The following is a 20,009-nucleotide window of genomic DNA, read 5'->3' as shown; positions in this document are numbered from 1 at the left end:
CTGGTTGATGGACACCCCACGCAAACACGGCTACAGCGCCAACAAGGAGGAGGTGGAGTAATGTTTTGGGCTGGAATCATGGGGAGAGAGATTGTCGGCCCCTTTAGGATCCCTGAAGGCGCTAAAGATGAACTCCATAATGTATGTGGATTTTCTCAAACAGCACTTCCTGCCATGGTTCAAGAAGAAGAACCGTGTATTTCACAGCAAGATCATTTTTCTGCATGATAATGCACCATCTCATGCTGCACATAAAACATCTGCATCTCTGGCTGATATGGGCATAAAAGGGGACAAACTTATGGTGTGACCCCCATGCTCCCCTGACCTCTACCCCATTCAGAACCTTTGGAGCATCATTAAAAGGAGTGTCTATGATGGCGGGAGGCAGTTCACATCTAAGCAACAGCTCTGGGAGGGTATTCTGTCCTCATGCAAAACAATTGAAGCAGAAACCATCCAAAACCTGACAAATTCAATGGACGAGAGAGTTCAGAAGCTCCTTTCGAACAAGGGGTCCTATGTGAAAATGTAACATCACCTAGAATAAAGTTTTGAGTTGAAAACTGTTTGATTTCAGTTTCTAACAACCTGCTAATGCTTATAATTTCAAAAATGACCATGTTTTTGGTCTTTATTAAAATGAAAAGGTTGATCGAAAAGTTTGGGGGATCTAAGAGTGTGGCAACCCAGTAGTCATGATTACTTCGAATTCTGACAATATGAGGGTCATGCTGCAGGTAGTGCAGCAAGAAGGCACTTATGTGCCTTGCGCATCTCGGAGCCCCAAAATTATTTTCCGGGCTAGATGCAGCTAAAAATTATTTTTAATTTTAAATCTGGTGAAGCTTTAGTATAGATGGCCTAATAGGATCAGTGCTGCACACTGCTACAAAGCCCAAATTATTTTCCAGTCAAGATACAGATAAACATGATTAGTAATTTGAAAGCTTAAAACGGTTGGTAGGGTGATTTTAACCAATCATCAAGCTTTTACTCTCCCCAGGATGACACAGGGGTAGAAAAGTCGTTTCGGATCCATGATTTGTTCATCTTTATGAACGTGAGTCTGTCTACATTATCAGTGGAGAGCCGCGTGCGCTTATCTGTCAGCACACCACCAGCAGCGCTGAACACACGTTCAGACAGAACGCTGGCTGCGGGGCATGACAAGATCTCCAAGGCGTAAGTGGCTAGCTCCGGCCATTTATCCAGATTGGAAGCCCAAAAAGAGCAAGGGTCCAGTGACACAGTCGTGGCTTCAATGTTTACTTGGAGATACTCCTGTACCATCGTCTCTAGGCGTTGACTATGTGTCAGACTTCTTGTCTCCTGTGGCCTTGCAAAGGATGGGCTAAAAAAGTGGTGAAATGATTCCGCAAAATTGATGTTACCAGCAGATACTGTGGTTCTGTTACGGTTTGAGTGCTGAACACTTGACGGTCCCACGGTTGGCAAGTTGGAACTGTGAGATTCACTACGTGCACCACTGGTATTTTGTGGAAAAGCACATGTAAGATTCTGCAACAGTCTCTGCTGATACTCCTGCATGCGTGCATCCCTTTCTATGGCAGGAATAATTTCTGCAAATTTACTTTTGTACCGGGGATCTAACAGTGTGGCAACCCAGTAGTCAGGATTATTTCTAATTCTCACAATTCGAGGGTCATGTTGCAGGTAGTGCAGCAAGAAGGCACTCATGTGTGTTGCGCATCCAGGAGCACCAAGTCCCTGTTGTGTTGGTGGCGAGGTAACAATCATGCTTCCTTCCTCTGTCCTCTCCCCCCAACCTCGCACAACAGAAATGTGATCAAGGTCTCCCTCATCTGATGAGTCTTCCATCAGTTCGTCCTCCACTTCTTCCTGGGCTCCTGCACCTTCCTCACTAGTTTGGCTGCTACCATGCGCCCTGGTAAAACCATCTCCCCCACCCTCACATGCCTGCCGCCTTGGTGCTGCCGACCGTCTGGACCTTGCAGATGTTAGCCCTTCCGCATACAACTCCTCCTCCTCTACTTCCTCCACCTCCTCTTGTGCCACCACCTGACTCCGAATTCTGTTTAACATGTGCTCCAGCATGTAAATCACCGGAATAGTCATGCTGATAATGGCATCGTCAGCACTAAACATCTTCGTCGCCATTTCAAAACTGTGCAGAAGGGTGCATAGGTCCCTGATCTGAGACCACTCCTCCAGCGTGATTTGCCCCACCTCTGAATCTCGTTGGCCCAGGCTATATGTCAGAACGTATTGCACCAGGGCTTGTCGGTGCTGCCACAGTCGCTGCAACATGTGCAGAGTTGAATTCCACCGGGTAGGCACATCGCATTTTAGCCGGTGAAGTGGCAGGCCCAACGACTTCTGTAGAGATGTAAGTCGCTGAGCTGCGGGATGCGAACGGCGGAAGTGAGCACACAGCGACCGTGCCCTCTGCAGAAGGCCATCTAGTCTGGGATAGTGGGCTAAAAATTGCTGGACAACCAGGTTCAACACGTGAGCCATACAAGGCACGTGTGTGACATTGCCCCGGCGAAGGGCCGCACCCAGGTTTGCAGCATTGTCGCACACGGCCTTCCCTGGTTTCAGGTCCAGTGGAGACAACCATTCATGAAATTGGTTCTCCAGAGCTGACCACAACTCCTCAGCTGTGTGACTCACATTTCCCAGACATTTCAATGTAAAAACCGCCTGATGACGTTGAGCCCTACTGCCAGCATAGTAAGGAGGTGTGCAGGATCCCTTCTGCGCAGTTAGAAAGCTTGTGGCATGACCAGACAGGCTTTGGGTGCAGGTGGAAGACCGAGAGGAGGTTGAGGAGGCAGAAGCAGTGGAGGAACTTTGACATAAAGAGGATTGACGCACAACTCGTGGGGACGGCAAGACTTGGACAGCAGCCCCTTGTCCTGCTGTCACCATAGTTACCCAGTGCCCAGTCAGTGACATGTAACGCCCCTGTCCATGCCTACTCGTCCAAGTGTCTGTGGTGAAATGCACCCTGTCACACACAGAGTTTCTCAAAGAAGCGGTGATGTTGTGTGCGACATGCTGGTGGAGCGCAGGCACACCTTTCTTTGAGAAGTAGTGCCGACTGGGCATCTGGTACTGGGGCACTGCGACGGACATAAGGTCTCGAAAATCCTCTGTGTCCACCAGGCGGAAAGGCAGCATTTCTGTAGCCAAGAGCTTGCAGATGGTGAAATTCAACCTCTTAGCTTTCTCATGGCTAGGAGGAAATGGTCTTTTACTTGTCCACATCTGAGGGACCGAGGGCTGGCTATTGTGCTTAGACGGGGTTGATAAGGGTGTCCCCGGCAAACTGCCGGTCTGTGAGGAAGATGCAGGCGGACATGTTAGGTTGCCTTGATCCAAAGGTGGTGCTATCGATGTCGGACAACGCTCAACACCAGCTGGTGTTACCACCTCCAAAGAAAATGATGACCTGCCAATCACGCTGGCTGTTGCGGGTAAAGAGGTGGCAGGTCTGCGCCCCAAAACAGGTGTGACTGCTGTCCCCCCAGTCACAGAGGATGAAGAGGCCGCGGATGCACAAGATATGGCAGACGGTGATTGGCCCGGCCGGCTAGGCCGCATTGTAGCACACTGAGCTTCCCACTGCAACTTATGCTTCATGTCCATGTGCCGGTTCATGCATGAAGTACTCAAACTATGTATTTTTTGGCCTCTACTTAGCTTTTGCTGACAAATGTTACAGATAACACGAGTTGGGTCATCTTTATCGATCTGAAAAAATGCCCAGGCTATGCAAGGCTTAGCACCCATGCGACCTGAAGAGCCACCACGACTTGTGGTGAGAGGCAGAGTTGTGTTTGAGGATGCAGTTGTTGACGTGCTTCCAGTACTACGTCTCTGTCCAGGAAGGCGCAACCTGACCTCGTCATCACTAGCATCTTCCTCCACCTCCTCTGCTGACCTCATCTCTTGGCTGACTGTGGGTTGACAGTAAGTGGGATCTCCGACCTCATCATCATCACCCTGTGCGTTATCACACCCGTCGTCCTCAGAGCCAACCTGTTCCTGCCCTGACAAAAAACTAAAGTTGTCGCTCCAATCAGGTATTTGAGTCTTATCATCGTCTTCCTCATTGTCTCCACCAACAGGAGTTACAGTTTGGGAATGAGGGTCTACATTATGGTCAGAACCTTCTGCGTCTGGTCCTGGATCCGACTTATAAAGATTCTGGGCATCAGTGCAGATCATTTCCTCGTCTGGATTCACAGAAGCGCTGGAGTCAACCTCTGATTCCCAGGCTATAGTATGAGTAAACAGCTCTGCAGACTCAACCATCTGTTCTACCTCATACTCAGACGGGCAGCTGGAGATTTGGGAGCTGTGAGGAAGCAAGTGCGATTTGGGTGACACCTTTGAGGACTGGAGTATTTGTGATGTTGAAGTTGATGTGGAGGAGAGTCCACTTAAAGGAGCACTTGATATCCGTTGAAGCACCTGCTGTTTTTGTGCCTCATCTGGAATTTGTAGCGATTGGCGTGGCCGTAAGAAAGGGATCTTATCACATTGTCCGCTAAAAGAAGTAGACATTTTAGTTTGGCTGGAAGATGGTCTTTCTTCTGCAGATGTTACTGTTGCTTTAACACCTACCCCACGGACACAACCTTTTTTCCCCTTCCCAACACGCCTATTCCCCTTTCCACCAGCAGCAGGCCTTTTTCCACTCATTTTGGTGGTTAACTAATTCACAACTCTGGAGTTGTTTGCACAAAAAAACAATGGATGGCAACCGAGCAGAGCTGAGTGGCCAAACTGTGGTATTAGGCCAAAACTATTGGCTGGGTTAGATGCAGAAAAAAATTATTTTGAATTTGCAACCTGATGGAGGTCAGTATAGATGGACTAATACAAATAGTCCCACACACTGCTAGAAGCCCAAATATTTTTTCAGAGGTACTGTAGATGCAGATAAAAATTAATTTTAATTTGCAACCTGATGGAGGTCAGTATAGATGGACTAATAGACCAAGTCCCACACACCGCTAGAAGCCCAACTATTTTTTCAGAGCTAGATGCAGAAAAAAATTATATTCAATTTGCAACCTGCTGGAGGTCAGTATAGAAGGACTAATAGAACAAGTCCCACACACTGCTAGAAGCCCAAATATTTTTTCAGAGCTAAATGAAGAAAAAAATTATTTTTAATTTGCAACCTGATGGAGGTCAGTATAGATGGACTAATAGACCAAGTCCCACACACTGCTAGAAGCCCAAATATTTTTTCAGAGCTAGATGCAGAAAAAAATTATTTTTAATTTGCAACCTGATGGAGGTCAGTATAGATGGACTAATAGACCAAGTCCCACACACCGCTAGAAGCCCAAATATTTTTTCAGAGCTAGATGCAGAAAAAAAATATTTTTAATTTGCAACCTGATGGAGGTCAGTATAGATGGACTAATAGACCAAGTCCCACACACTGCTAGAAGCCCAAATATTTTTTCAGAGCTAGATGCAGAAAAAAATTATTTTTAATTTGCAACCTGATGGAGGTCAGTATAAATGGACTAATAGACCAAGTCCCACACACCGCTAGAAGCCCAAATATTTTTTCAGAGCTAGATGCAGAAAAAAATTATTTTTAATTTGCAACCTGATGGAGGTCAGTATAGATGGACTAATAGACCAAGTCCCACACACTGCTAGAAGCCCAAATATTTTTTCAGAGCTAGATGCAGAAAAAAATTATTTTTAATTTGCAACCTGATGGAGGTCAGTATAGATGGACTAATAGACCAAGTCCCACACACCGCTAGAAGCCCAACTATTTTTTCAGAGCTAGATGCAGAAAAAAATTATATTCAATTTGCAACCTGCTGGAGGTCAGTATAGAAGGACTAATAGAACAAGTCCCACACACTGCTAGAAGCCCAAATATTTTTTCAGAGCTAAATGAAGAAAAAAATTATTTTTAATTTGCAACCTGATGGAGGTCAGTATAGATGGACTAATAGACCAAGTCCCACACACTGCTAGAAGCCCAAATATTTTTTCAGAGCTAGATGCAGAAAAAAATTATTTTTAATTTGCAACCTGATGGAGGTCAGTATAGATGGACTAATAGACCAAGTCCCACACACTGCTAGAAGCCCAAATATTTTTTCAGAGCTAGATGCAGAAAAAAATTATTTTTAATTTGCAACCTGATGGAGGTCAGTATAGATGGACTAATAGACCAAGTCCCACACACTGCTAGAAGCCCAAATATTTTTTCAGAGCTAGATGCAGAAAAAAATTATTTTTAATTTGCAACCTGATGGAGGTCAGTATAGATGGACTAATAGACCAAGTCCCACACACCGCTAGAAGCCCAACTATTTTTTCAGAGCTAGATGCAGAAAAAAATTATATTCAATTTGCAACCTGCTGGAGGTCAGTATAGAAGGACTAATAGAACAAGTCCCACACACTGCTAGAAGCCCAAATATTTTTTCAGAGCTAAATGAAGAAAAACATTATTTTTAATTTGCAACCTGATGGAGGTCAGTATAGATGGACTAATAGACCAAGTCCCACACACTGCTAGAAGCCCAAATATTTTTTCAGAGCTAGATGCAGAAAAAAATTATATTCAGTTTGCAACCTGATGGAGGTCAATATAGATGGACTAATAGAATGATGCTATGCCCAAAAGATTTTACTTCACTAGGTGCAGTAAAAAAATTGGTATTCTATACACAGGTGTTATATCTTGCAACACAGATAGGCTACTCCACTGACTAACACACTCTGCAATAGGCCAAAAAGGATTAGCTTTGCTAGATTCAGCCAAATGCTGTGAAAAAAACTTGCACAGCACTGGCACAGACCTGCCTGGCAAAAACTGATAGGAACTCATGTAACCTAGTCCTGAAAAGGACTCCAATTACAATTAGTCTTTACTCCCACAACCTATCTATTTAAGAGCACAGACCTCCCTGATAAAAGTCGTAGGAAATGCTGTAACCTAGTCCTTAAAAGGACTGCAATCACAACTATTCCCTACTCCCAAGCTATCTGTATATTTGTGCGAAAATTGGCTTGAAATTAACAAGGTATAGCGCACACAGCAACAGCGGTGCCGTCTAACACGCAGCTGCAGCAGTGAGAAAATGGTGGCGACGGGGAAAATGGCTTGGTCTTATAGGGCAAGGACATGTGACATACACTGCCAATGACACATGCCCTTGCTTGTGTGAAAAAAAGCACTTCGCTCCGTGTGTGCGCTGCTGATAGGCTGACAGATTGCACCTCCCCACTGCAAATGCGGGAAAGAGAAAAAAAAATGGAGATCTTCATTGTTCCTGCAGAGATCCATCCCCTGCCCCTCCCCCCACCCCGCTGTACACTCAAACTGCGTATTAACATTAATTTTCATCATTACTGAGAAAAAATCCAGTTATGATTTTGGTGCACGAACAGTTATCGAACATAACCTCGAACAGCCGAATTTTTCTCAAATTGTTCGTGTTCGCCGAACGGCTCGAACACCGCCCAAAACAGCTCGAATTTGAGATTGGCGAACAGTTCGAGTAGAACAACGCTCATCTCTAATCACTGGTCACGAGAAAAAGTACCAAAAGCTTAATGGTGTTGCTGTTCTTCGTGGCCCTCAGTTGGAAAGTCACCTCCACCCAGCCTATGAAAAGGGATTTCGGTCTGGTTGACAGATTTGCCGTGGAATTCCACTTGTCCTAAGAGTTATTTTAGCGAAGGCAGGTATGTGGCAGGTAGCGCCTTCTCCATTCTTCATTTAAAAGGCTCGCTTGGTCTTCTGTGTCCCACAGTGCTTTTACCAGGAGTCCATCTAGCTGGCATTGTATAAAGCACCTTTCACCGATTAGGCTGATGAGGCTATCTTTACTGACCAAGAAATCCTCCTCCCAGGAGTACATAGTTTAACCTTCGCAATGGGCATTAAGTAACTGATGCCCCTGTCTCTCTTGCAGCTGTTGTAGATGGGAACACACTTGGCGATAGTACTGACACAGCCGTTTTACCTCACGTTCTGGGGTTTGGTGATATTTGGATTTGCTTCTTGGACCTCCTCCATGTCGCAGTTTCCAGTTGCCCCGCACTGGCAACCTCCTGTCTTTTAACCCAAACGACTGTGACCATTGGCATTCCTTAGCATAATGTCCTTCCTCACCACATCTTAGACAGTGGACACACACCGTACTCTGATTTGATGAATGGCATGCTTCACAAGGGTATCTTCTGTTTTGGAACCCACTCCTGGGTCTCTTTTGTTGGTGATTTAAGGTTCCCTCTTGGAGGTTGCACTGGAGGGTCTCCATGATGATCTTCGGACTGGCCACCGGGGGTCTCCAACTTCAGCTGACTCATTTTGGTGGTTTTAGGAGCAGAGCCTTTCTTTAACTTCTGTTTGCTCTCTGACTCCAAACTAGCTGCCTCATTCATTTTTTCAATTAGGACTTAGTCAAGAATGCCAGGATCTTCTAGGTACTGTTTCAGCTGCAACTTGATGTCTTTGCTGATTAACCCCATTCCCAGTGATCTCAAGAACTTCTTCTGGACTAGTCCAGCATCAAACTTCTCCTCCGCTTCTACATCTCTGGATGCAAACAACAGTCTATCCTTCAGTTCAATTGCTCTGAACAAAAAACTTTGGGGTGATTCATTATTTTTCTGTGAGAGGTTAATGAGTCGGTGGAACAGTTCTGAAGTACTCTCTTCTTTATTGTGACCTTTTAAAATCATCTTCAGCTGTTGCAAGATCAATTGACTCATTATTTCTAGCATACTACGGAGGTTCAGTCCTGGGCTGCTCGCTTTCACCACCCGCTCGACGATCTCATCTAGCTGGTAGCCTTTCTGTAAGCCTGCATTGATCTGATGCAACAAGTTCATATAAGACAGTTTCTCTTTCTGTTCACACTCTCCAACTGTCCCAGGATCTTGAATTCTTTCCTTATGGTGATTTGTGGTGTTAGAGAGGACTGTCTTCCTGATTTATCTAAGCCGAGCAGGGTAAAGGTTCTGTCTGAGTCTGTCACCCATTCAGAGTGTAACATCCCTGACAGCGTGCTGGCATGGCTTACCATCTCCCACCATGCAAGACCACCAACTTACTTATCAGTCCAGGCTGCACACTTTGCTCCAGTACTTGCTGTGTGCATGTCTCTTGTCTGATTGCTTATGGCGGCGGCGCGGTTACTGCCTGATTCTTAAAGTTACAGTGTGCGCACTCCTAATGCGTCCCCAGCCTATTGCTGTGAGTCACTGGATACTTAAGCCCCCTCCACCCAGTAGGTGGTGCCTGAGCAACACTTTCTTTCTGTGTGTTCTGTGCAACTGAGTTGCCAGGTCCTGTCCTGTATCTTGTATGTTTCCGCCATCCTGGGGGCTGTATACCCAGGCCCGTTACCTGTATCTGTGACTTCTAGTCTGTTCCGTCACCCTGGGAGCTGTATACCCAGGCCCTTTACCTGTATCTGTGACTTCTAGTCTGTTTCCACCACCCTGGGGGCTCAGTTCCCAGGCTCGTTCCTGTATCTTGTTCCAGGTTCAGTTCCTGTCTGAACTGTGTCCTAGCCTGTTACCTGTTTGTCTCTATATCCATACCTGCCCTTTTCCTGCAGTGTCTGAACCTGCACCTAACTCCAACTCGTTGTCTCTGTACTTCTGTTTGTGAGTTTTGTGTCCACTCGCTGCTTCATTGTAAGTACCTTGTGTGTATCTGGTTCTGCTTGTCCTGTCTCCCTGCCTCCATATCTACCTCCTGTGTTCTAACTATCTTTCTGTGTTTCCCAGTCTGTTCCATGTAAACAGAGCCCTGTCCTGTCTGCCTGCACCACCGCACCTGCGGTTTTGCTCTGCTCTACTTGTCCACTGCACCTGCGGTTTCGCTCTGCTCTGCTTGTCCACCGCACCTGCGGTTTAGCTCTGCTCTGCTTGTCCACCGCACCTGCGGTTTTGCTCTGCTCTGCTTGTCCACTGCACCTGCGGTTTCGCTCTGCTCTGCTTGTCCACCGCACCTGCGGTTTTGCTCTGCTCTGCTTGTCCACCGCACCTGCGGTTTTGCTCTGCTCAGCTTGTCCACGGCACCTGCGGTTTCGCTCTGATCTGCTTGTCCACCGCACCTGCGGTTTCGCTCTGCTCTGCTTGTCCTCCACACCTGCGGTTTCGCTCTGCTCATCCTCCGCACCTGCGGTTTCGCTCTGCTCTGCTTGTCCTCCGCACCTGCGGTTTCGCTCTGCTCAGCTTGTCCTCCGCACCTGCGGTTCCGCTCTGCTCTGCTTGTCCACCACACCTGCGGTTTTGCTCTGCTCTGCTTGTCCACCGCACCTGCGGTTTCGCTCTGCTCTGCTTGTCCTCTGCACCTGCGGTTTTGCTCTGCTCTGCTTGTCCTCCGCACCTGCGGTTTTGCTCTGCTCTGCTTGTCCTCCGCACCTGCGGTTTCACTCTGCTCTGCTTGTCCTCCGTACCTGCAGTTTTGCTCTGCTCACCTTGTCCTCCGCACCTGCGGTTTCACTCTGCTTGCCTTGTCCTCTGCACCTGCGGTTTCGCTCTGCTCTGCTTGTCCTCCGCACATGTGGTTTCGCTCTGCTCTGCTTGTCCACCGCACCTGCGGCTCTGTTCCTGTATCCCAGTCTGTACTGGTCCCTATCCAGTCTGCGTTCCTACCTGCCAGTACCCACCTGTCTGCATACCAGCCGTGCCTGCCAGTACCCACCTGTCTGCATACTAGCCATGCCTGCCCGTTCCTGCATTCCCCGGTGTGGGTCAACAGCTGTGACCGGGGTCTGACCTGGAGTAGCACCTGGGCCACCTCCCACGTCCCTCCTCAGACCACGGAGTCGATTAAGCCGCCGTGTGTTTGTGGTCGGATCTGGCGAAGCCCCTAGTCACGCCCCTCCAGGCACTCCTCAGTTCATGGCCCAGTGGGCCATTCTCACGCCAGTCAGTCCGGGCGTGAGCGTAACACAGAGGTTTTGGACGATTCCTGCAGGGCTGTTAGGGCTTTGAATTGTTCTTTCAATTCCTGTAATTCTGTCTGCGGATGGAGATTCCCGCTTTTGGCAATTGGTGCCGCCCCTCTATCCCCCAACTTTAACCTGGTTAGAAACTGTGTTAGCTCCTGGAGGAACCTCCCTATGACGTTTTCAGGTTCTTTCTCCCCCTTCTGATCCATTTTTGCATTAATGGCAGCTAACAGTTGCCTTTGGTTGTGAGCTTTAGAAATCTGTTCTTCTGACATCTTTATATGTTCTGCTACTGTTCTCAATTCTTCACAGGTTAACTGAAGAAGCAGCTCAATAATTCTGTCCATTTGTATTTCCACATCCATTGCTGCTAGTGTGTTTTCTTTAGGGCTGGTCCCCTTTAACTGGTGTAGCAGAGTTGAATTGAGGTGCTGTGCTGCTGTGTTTTTCCAGACACTTTTCTTCTTCTCCCTCTACATGCTAATTCCCGCTCAGGATTCCCCGTACAGGCCACCAATGTTACACGCACACAGCTAGGTTCAAATAGGGCGAGATGGGTTTCATGAATTCTTTGGAATCCTGGGGGCACCGTTACTCAGGACGACCATAGTTTGCAGCTTCTCTCAGGCACATGATAGATTCAATTGCTGACCAGACACATTTGACAAATCTTTTTCAACAGTTTAACAGTGGAATCTAATCTGAAGCATGGCCAGTGCAGTTCAGGATATTACAGCAACAATCTTCATTACAGTACAGTGTGAGTTTCTTGAGCAACCGGCTCTAGTAACAATACAGTAGTTTCTTCACAAGGCACAGTATTACAGTCTCTTCAGTAGCATAATTCAGCATAGATTAGATCTCTTAGCAGCACACTTCTATGCATACACAACCACAGGCTTTTCATTCACAAGGACACAATAGTACACAGCATTCTTTATCCGGCATGGAGATGGGGAGGGGGTTTGATGAGGGAGATGATTCCTGTGACACAATTCCTTCCAGTCCTTATCTTCCTGCCCAATAATACTCTGAACTATTAGTTCAGGAAGTTTATCTGACTTGTGTTTAGTTTCTCTCCTGATTGAATCCTGTTCAGTTGCCTTCTGTCAGATCCAGATAACACACCACCTTTCTCTTAGGCTTCAGCCAGACTACAATAACAAGTTCTCCACAATCCCCCTGGGGCTCTGCTAAAACACTCCCTGTCTCTTGTGACTATGTTAACCCCTCTAGTTGCTGGATGCTTCTGAAGCACAACACTTCCTGTCCCCTGTGCTTGTGTTATTGGTAACAGTTGCTGGATGCTTTGGAAGCAACAGAACTACTTCTGCATGTCACATTATGCTGCATGTGCGCCTGCTGCCGCCGGTCTGGCAGTGCTGCAGCAGCGCATGCAAGTGCCAGCTCACCGACTGGTGTGCAAAGTGACCACAAGCTGAAACTCTACATTACACATGTTGGCAAGGCTTTGTGAGCAGCATAGTTCAGTACTTGAATACCAGCTACAACATGCCTGTCGGTATTCCTGTCAGCCTCCACACATAACAACCAATGAGTGGGCATGCACATCTAACATCAGTGAGGTTCTACAATACTTTGAGGAATCCACCAAAATAGTTAGCTGCGATGACGCCATAATCAGCGTAACCATCCCGCTTTTGTGTCTACTCAAATGCTCGCTTCTCACAATTAAAGAGGAAGCTTTGCATGTGAACCAGGTGGAGATGGAGGAAGAAAGTACGCAGGGTGATAAAACCTAGCCCAGCCTCATTTCATGTTCTTAGCGCGGATTGTGTGATAATGAGGAGGAGGAGTCTGAGGAGGAACAGGAGATGGTTGCTTGCGATACAGAGGGTACTACCCACACCAGCTTCATCCTGTCTGTTCAGCTTGAATGGGATGAAGAGGAGGAGAGGGAGGAATAGGTGGAGGAGATGGAGAGCCGTTCTCCTGGTGGGGACAGGGAAGTCTTGCCTGTTGGGAGTCTGGCACACATTTCTGAGTTTATGCCCCGCTGCCTTTCCCATGACCCTCAAGTTATACGCATTTTGGCGACCAAGGATTACTGGTTGTTTAACCTTCTCAACTCACACTACAAGGAAAACTTTCGATCTCTCCTTCCTGCGCCGGAGAGTGCTAGTAAAATGGTACAATACCAGATGGCCTTAGTCAAACAATTAGTACAAAAATTCCCATCTGACAATGCTGGCGGCAGAGGTCATTAATCCTTGGGAGGTGAGACTAGGGAGACACACACCAGGTCTAACAGAGGCTGGAGAACACTATCAAAGGTCTGGGACAGTTTCATTAGACCGTCCCAGCACACAGGCCCTGATGCGTGGAGTAGTCTGAGAAGGAGAGAAAAGTTTTGGAAGATGGTGTAGGAGTACCTAGCCTACCGTACCAGGGTCCTCTTTGATTCCTCTGTATTGTTTATCCAAGCTAGACATGTTGCATGAACTGTCCCTCTACGCCTTGGAGGTTCTGGCCTGCCCTGCCGCTAGCGTTTTGTCAGAGCGGGGTTTCAGTGCCGCTGTGGGCATAATAACGGATTGGCGCATTTGCGTGTGAACTGAAAATGCTGACAGGCTGACTTATCAAAATGAACAAGTCCTGAATTGCACCAAACTTCTCAACCTCACCGGATAACTGCAGTAGGACATAAAGCCAATTCAAATGTTCCTTTTTTCTGGTGAATTCCCATGCATCTCTTCCCACCCAACAAAAGCGGTTCATGGTTTCTTTTTTTTTCTTCTCCTCCTTCTCCTCCACCATATCAAAAGGATCATCATATGGACCTCGCTCATAATTTTTAGAGGGTCTTCATGCAACCCTAGCTCATAATTTTTAGAGTGTAAACAGATGGCGCTTGCTACATATTTTAAGAGGGTAAACAGGTGGCCCTCGCTCAAAATTTTTGCACAGTCATCAGGCAGCCCTCGCTCTAAATTTTAAGAGGGTAAATAGGTGGCCCTCGCTCAAAATTTTTACATGGACATCAGGTGGTCCTTGCTCAAAATTCTAAGAGGGTAAACAGACGGGACTCGCACAAAATTTTTACAAAGTCACCATGTGGCCCTCGCTCAAAATTTTCAGAGGGTAAGCAGGTGGCTCTCATTCACAATTTCTTTTGAGGGCTACCTATTTTATTTTCTTTATTAATACTGGAGACTTTGCAGGCATATATTATACACCTAATTTAAAATGTAAAATGCATGTGGTAAGGGACAGGGAAGTGAACGTGCTGCTGATGGTGCACGTAGAGGCCGAGGCTGTGGGCCAGGTGAAACTGTGCCTGCTGAGGGAGCAAAACAAACATGCTTATCCATGAGACCTAGCTCACTGACCCAACCTGGGAAGCTGCCAAGAAGATGGTGACTTTTGTGTGTAGCCCTGCACAGAAGAGCAGATCTGAATGGGGGTAAAATAGGAAACCCTGGAGCTTGGCATACTGCGTTGGCGTGATTTCAGTGAAAAAGCTTTGGCTGTCATTATACCAGTAAAAGGGGACTCTGGCTGTCACTGCTGTGAGTGGGGCAGGAGTTGGATGTGGCTCGTGACCCTCTCTCAGACTGGCTCTCAAGGTTGGGGATTTCTGCTATAAAAGGACTGTAATGCAATAAACCCTGACTATATGCCTCTAATCCAAAACTATCCCTCCTCCAGCAGCTATCCCTACACTAAACATAGCTAACTGACGTATTTATCTTGAATAGAATAGATTTAGCCCTGATAAGGATTTTGGTTAAAGGGTTCTGCAAAAGGACTGTAAGGCAATATAAACTCTGACTATAGTCCTGTAATGCACTACTATCCCTTCTCCAGCAGCTATTCTTACACTAAATACAGCTAACAGCAGAATTTATATTGAAAAGAATACATAAAGCCCTATACATAAATAATAATACATAAAGTTTTGGTTTTAGGTTTCAGCAGCAAGGACTGTAAGGCTTTAAACCCCGACTATAGGCCTGTAATGCACTACTATCCCTTCTCTAGCAGCTATCCCTATACTAAATACAGCTAACAGTGGTATTTATATTGAATAAAATAGATGTAACCCTGAAAAGGAGTATTTGGTTATAGGTTTCAGCAGAAAGGACTGTATGGCTATAAACCCTGACTATAGGCCTTTAATGCACTACCATCCCTTTTCCAGCAGCTATCCCTACACTAGATACAGCTACAGTAACTGCAGTATTTATATTGAATACAATAGTTGTAGCCCTGAAAAAACTATTTGGCTTTAGGTTTCAGCATTAAGGACTGAAAGGCTATATACCCCGACTATAGGCCTGTAATGCACTACTATCCCTTCTCCAGTAGCCATCGCTACACTAAATACCGCTAACAGCGGTATTTATATTGAATAGAATAGATGTAGCCATGAAAAGGACTATTTGGTTATAGGTTTCAGCAGCAAGGACTATAAAGCAATATAAACCCTGCCTAGATGGCTGTAATGCAAACTTCCTTTCTCCAGTAACTCTCCCCACTCCGTTTCCGGGGTACAGTGTGGCAACCATTGTGTTACCGGTCTTATATACACCCAATGACGTGATGCCGCTGGCCAATCACAGTAATGCTAGTAGGCAACATGGCTACGGCATTAGAGCAATTGATAGGCAATCCCCGCATGTTTAGTGGCTGAAAAACAGCTGTGAAACATGCGGGATGGGGACTCGAGCATGTGCTCAAGCACCAGAGATACTCGATCGAGTACTGAGTGTGCTCGAGCACCCTGATGTTAGATCAAGTATCGAGAGGTGGCGAGCAGGGTCACTCATCACTAATGTACTATATCTTTGTACGATATTAATAATAAAAGTATTCAGCAATGAGCATTTGATAAAAACTATACATAAAGGAAACATGCTGAACACATAGTCACTCCCTAAGCATCATATTAAGAGCTGAACAGATTGAGATAAAGTTTTGGGAAAAAAAAGATCCCAAATATCTTGTGTTTTATTAATTTAAATCTTGACTTATTATAAGCTATTTAATCAAGTGGGTGGTCTTGCGTGGTAATTGACAGCACTTCCTTTATGAGTTTGAAAACAGAGACAGCTGTGACTAAAACCACACACTAGATTGCATTTTCAATGTGACGGGTTTGTTTAAAAAAAAAAAATAAACAATAATATTAATAATGGTCTTCTTTTAACAAAATTAGGTCAGTGGGGACTGCCTACTATTACTGTCGCTGGTGTTTTAGGCATGTTCAGTGCTACACTAGCAGGAATTATTGAATCCATGGGTGATTATTATGCATGTGCAAGATTATCGGGTGCACCCCCTCCACCTATTCATGCTATTAATAGGTATGTATGTAAGTATAAGCTATTGTAGTAAATAGAAGTAATATGTTCTGACAGTATATAAACTTTTTTATTCATTGCAGGACCAAGACATTAGTCATTATACCCAAAACAATTTTCTTTTAGTGAATATGTGTGGGAAGACATTTCTTTTCTCAACATATTTAATTGGAATTTTAGTGTTTTTTATTTTTATTCGTGTATTTTACAATTAATTCAATTAAATGTTGTGAATTTATAATCTTGATGCCCCTGAAAAAGCTAAACTCAGCAAACCCCAGACTAATGCTGTAGTGCTTAGTAGAACAATGGCTGAAGGATTGTCCTTTCTTGGGCTTAGAAGAATAATAACAGACCTTATACAACTTTTTACATGGTAAACTAGCTACAACTTGGCAAAGGAGCTGGCGTGCTGAACAAAACGTAAAGTTTTCTTTTTTTATTTCTCATAAAAAATTAGCTTTTTAAGATTAGTTTCTAATTTCCCCTTCAGCTAAGGCTGGGTTCACAAGACCGTATTTTCTCCATCTGAGAAAAAAAAGTCTGATTATACTACGCAGACTCTAATCAGAGTTTGATCAGAGTGGGATCCATTTTTCTCAGATGTGGAGAACAATAATATCTGTAGAGCGCTGTGGTATTAATGGCGCTATATAAGTGAGTAAAATAAATAAAATAATAATAATAAAAAAAGTTGCTCCATCTTTTCCATTATGTCCATCTGTGAAAATCGTACCGCATGCAGATTTCATCCGAGTGCATTCCAATTTTTTTCACAGACCCATAGTCTTGAATGGCCGAGTGCCATCCAATTCTTGGATAAGGAGAATTTGCAAATATTCTGCGCTGCTGGTATCACATATAATAGATCTAAGTTCAGATAGAAAGTATTTGCGATTTTTCTTTATTCAGTCGATGCGTTTCGAAGTATTACAGACTTCATCATCAGGACAAGAAAATCATTGTATGTGATACCAGCAGCGCAGATTATCCACAATTTCTCCATATCTGTGATTTCCCTGTCTGATGACCAGTTGGACCTGCAGCAGCTGGATTTATAAGTTATGGAAATGTTGTGTATATGTTACTGTAAAAGTCAGAAGGCCGGTAAAACCTAGGAATTGTCGGTCAATCTGGACATTTACCGAGGCCGTCGGTAAAAGCTCAAAATGAAAAGTAAAATTGGACTTTTACCTGTGAAGTCTTGATAAATGTTAACATTTACCGTCGAGCGTGGTAAAAGTCAGAAATATCAGGTGTGAAGATGGAACATCTGACTTTAACCAAGCGTAGTTGGTAAATGTGCACATTTACCACGGCTTTTTGGTAAATGTAGCTGAGAAGGGTGTAAGCGCAGTTGGTAAATGTGCACATTAAAATGTAGCTGAGAAGGGTGTAAGCGCAGTTGGTAAATGTGCACATTAAAATGTAGCTGAGAAGGGTGTAAGCGCAGTTGGTAAATGTAGCTGAGAAGGGTGTAATAAAAAGTGTAAGCCACCGCGGGAAAGGTGTCTGATTAGGCAGATACGGCGAGGAAATGGAGGACACAGCGGGAAAGGTGTCTGATTAGGCAGATACGGCGAGGAAATGGAGGACACAGTGTTCAAAGTTTTTATAAATGTAATAAGAGTAAATGGGGAAAATATGGTAATAACAATGAACAAAATCTGCTACCCTGTAAGGTATCTGCTACCCTGTAACGTATGTACGTTCTATATATACAGATGTCAATCCTGACTATCTTTAACGTATGTACGTTCTATATATACAGATGTCAATCCTGACTATCCTATGATTATTGTTCCGATCATACAAAAAGTGCCCACTTCCCGCTAACATACAACCACTAACCCCACACTAAAATATGCAAAAGAGAATGTCCTATGAATCTTAGGGTATCAGTGTTCCGCAGCACCCTCTCACAAAAAGTTACAAGAAGTACACACGCTGCCGGTGTAGTAGTGTATAAATTGTCCTGTACTTAGCTTCCTGTAGAGCGCAGAGTCCAAAGTCTTTCCAAGGGCCCCTTGCAAGGTGGACGCTAACACCGCTCACACGATTTACCGTTGCCTCGCCAATGTGGTAGAACCAGAAGATATGCAGATAACCACTGAGCCGGAGTTGCTGGGTGCCATGAACGGTCTGTTCCACCCGAGCACCGTAGTCTCTGATCAGGGGAATAGGAAGACAGCGCATTCCCAGAAAAGGCTGGAAGGAAACAACGCAACAGCCCTGTCTGGGCTCAGTCTAGTCAGCACAGCACCAGTCCTCTCACTCTCCCTAAAATAGCTCCTGCCTCAAGTCCTAGTTTCCTGGGGTTCTCTTCTTAGATTGCTGCCCAATCACTGCCTGAAGAAAATCACTAACTCATCAATGGCAGTGTTAGACCAGTAGATGGTGCTGTTGTACAGTCTTTCACACAATGCTGAGTAACCCTATTACAAAAGAACATGGGATTCTTGCCAAGCAGTGTGGGTAAATGGGCGTACTTCCTGTTTGTGTCCTCATCCTCATGCTGGACGACTGCCTGAGTGTTTTGCAAGCTGCACATACTGCTCAAAGCTGCATAGCCGACTGCCTGTTAAAGCTGCACAGGCACTAGCTGATTGTCAGATCATGAGTGAGGAAATGAAAGATCGTTTTTCGGAGCTCTTGAATGAAGTGGTGGAGAAAAAGCGAGATAATAATTTTTATCTCACGGACGATAAATACGAGAATATATTGAAAGAAGTGAAGGAGGCTAAGGTGGCGGTACCTAAACAGAGTATTCACTACAGGCGTTTGAAGAGGTACGACATCATGACCGTCGGAAGTGATGAAAAGTTAATTGCATCAATCTCGTGTGAAAAAGACAACGTGTTGCATTACGTTCGGTGTGCAGAACTCTTTAGTGTCATTCATAATGTGCACATCAGTACCGGCCACGGAGGGCGGACCAGGATCCTAAAGGAAGTGAACCGTAAGTTCAAAAATGTCACAACGGAGTCAATAGTTATTTATCTGCGACTCTGCCAGCCATGCCAGACAAAACAGAAGATTACCAAAAAAGGCCTTGTTGTGAAACCCATCCTACACAGTGAAATTAATTCTCGTGCTCAAGTCGATCTCATTGACATGCAATCCAATTGTGATAATGATTTCAAGTTCATATTCGTCTATCAAGACCACGTCACTAAATTTGTTATTCTACGTGCTTTATGCACTAAAAGAGCAGAAGAGGTTGCGTACCACCTCCTTGACATTTTTTCCACTTTTGGTGCCCCGTGTATTCTGCATTCTGATAATGGGAGGGAATTTTGTAGCAAGGTCATACAGAGTTTGTGCGCGATGTGGCCTGATATGAAAATAGTGCATGGTAAACCAAGACACAGCCAGTCCCAAGGCTCCGTGGAAAAAGCAAATCAAGACATTGAAAACATGTTGTCAACGTGGATGGAAACAAATAAGACACCCAAGTGGTCTGAGGGCCTTCGCTTTGTACAAGCAATGAAAAATAGAGCATACCATGAGGGAATAAAATGCTCGCCCTATGAAGCTATGTTCGGAGTAACAATGCAGATGGGTCTAGCTACCTCCAAAATTCCTAGTGATGGGATCAGAAATCTCTCTTCAGAAGAAGATCTTGAAAAAATGTTTGTTGGTTTGCAAGAGGAACCTAGTGATCCGACATCACCAACAGAAGCCGAAGGGTCAGATGAATCTATCTTTCATCACACATCAGCACCGACAGCAG

The 20,009-nt window shown here is 45.2% G+C and overlaps 1 protein-coding gene across 7 annotated transcripts in view; it reads left to right on the top strand.

Annotated features, from left to right (window-relative positions):
- Positions 1–20,009, top strand: part of SLC23A1 (solute carrier family 23 member 1) — a 457,722-nt gene that overhangs the window by 355,870 nt on the left and 81,843 nt on the right. For all 7 annotated transcript variants that reach the window (XM_073652114.1, XM_073652111.1, XM_073652110.1 and 4 more), the window contains one exon: positions 16,132–16,279. In XM_073652114.1, the coding sequence (XP_073508215.1) occupies positions 16,132–16,279 (148 nt within the window). The remainder of the gene's footprint in view (positions 1–16,131; positions 16,280–20,009) is intronic.

The sequence above is a fragment of the Phyllobates terribilis genome, unplaced genomic scaffold, assembly GCF_046119375.1.
Source record: "Phyllobates terribilis strain yellow unplaced genomic scaffold, ASM4611937v1 Scaffold_11__3_contigs__length_659146591, whole genome shotgun sequence".
NCBI lineage: Eukaryota > Metazoa > Chordata > Amphibia > Anura > Dendrobatidae > Phyllobates > Phyllobates terribilis.
Note: the sequence above shows the minus strand (reverse complement) of the source record. Positions and strands in the feature narration are given on the sequence as shown.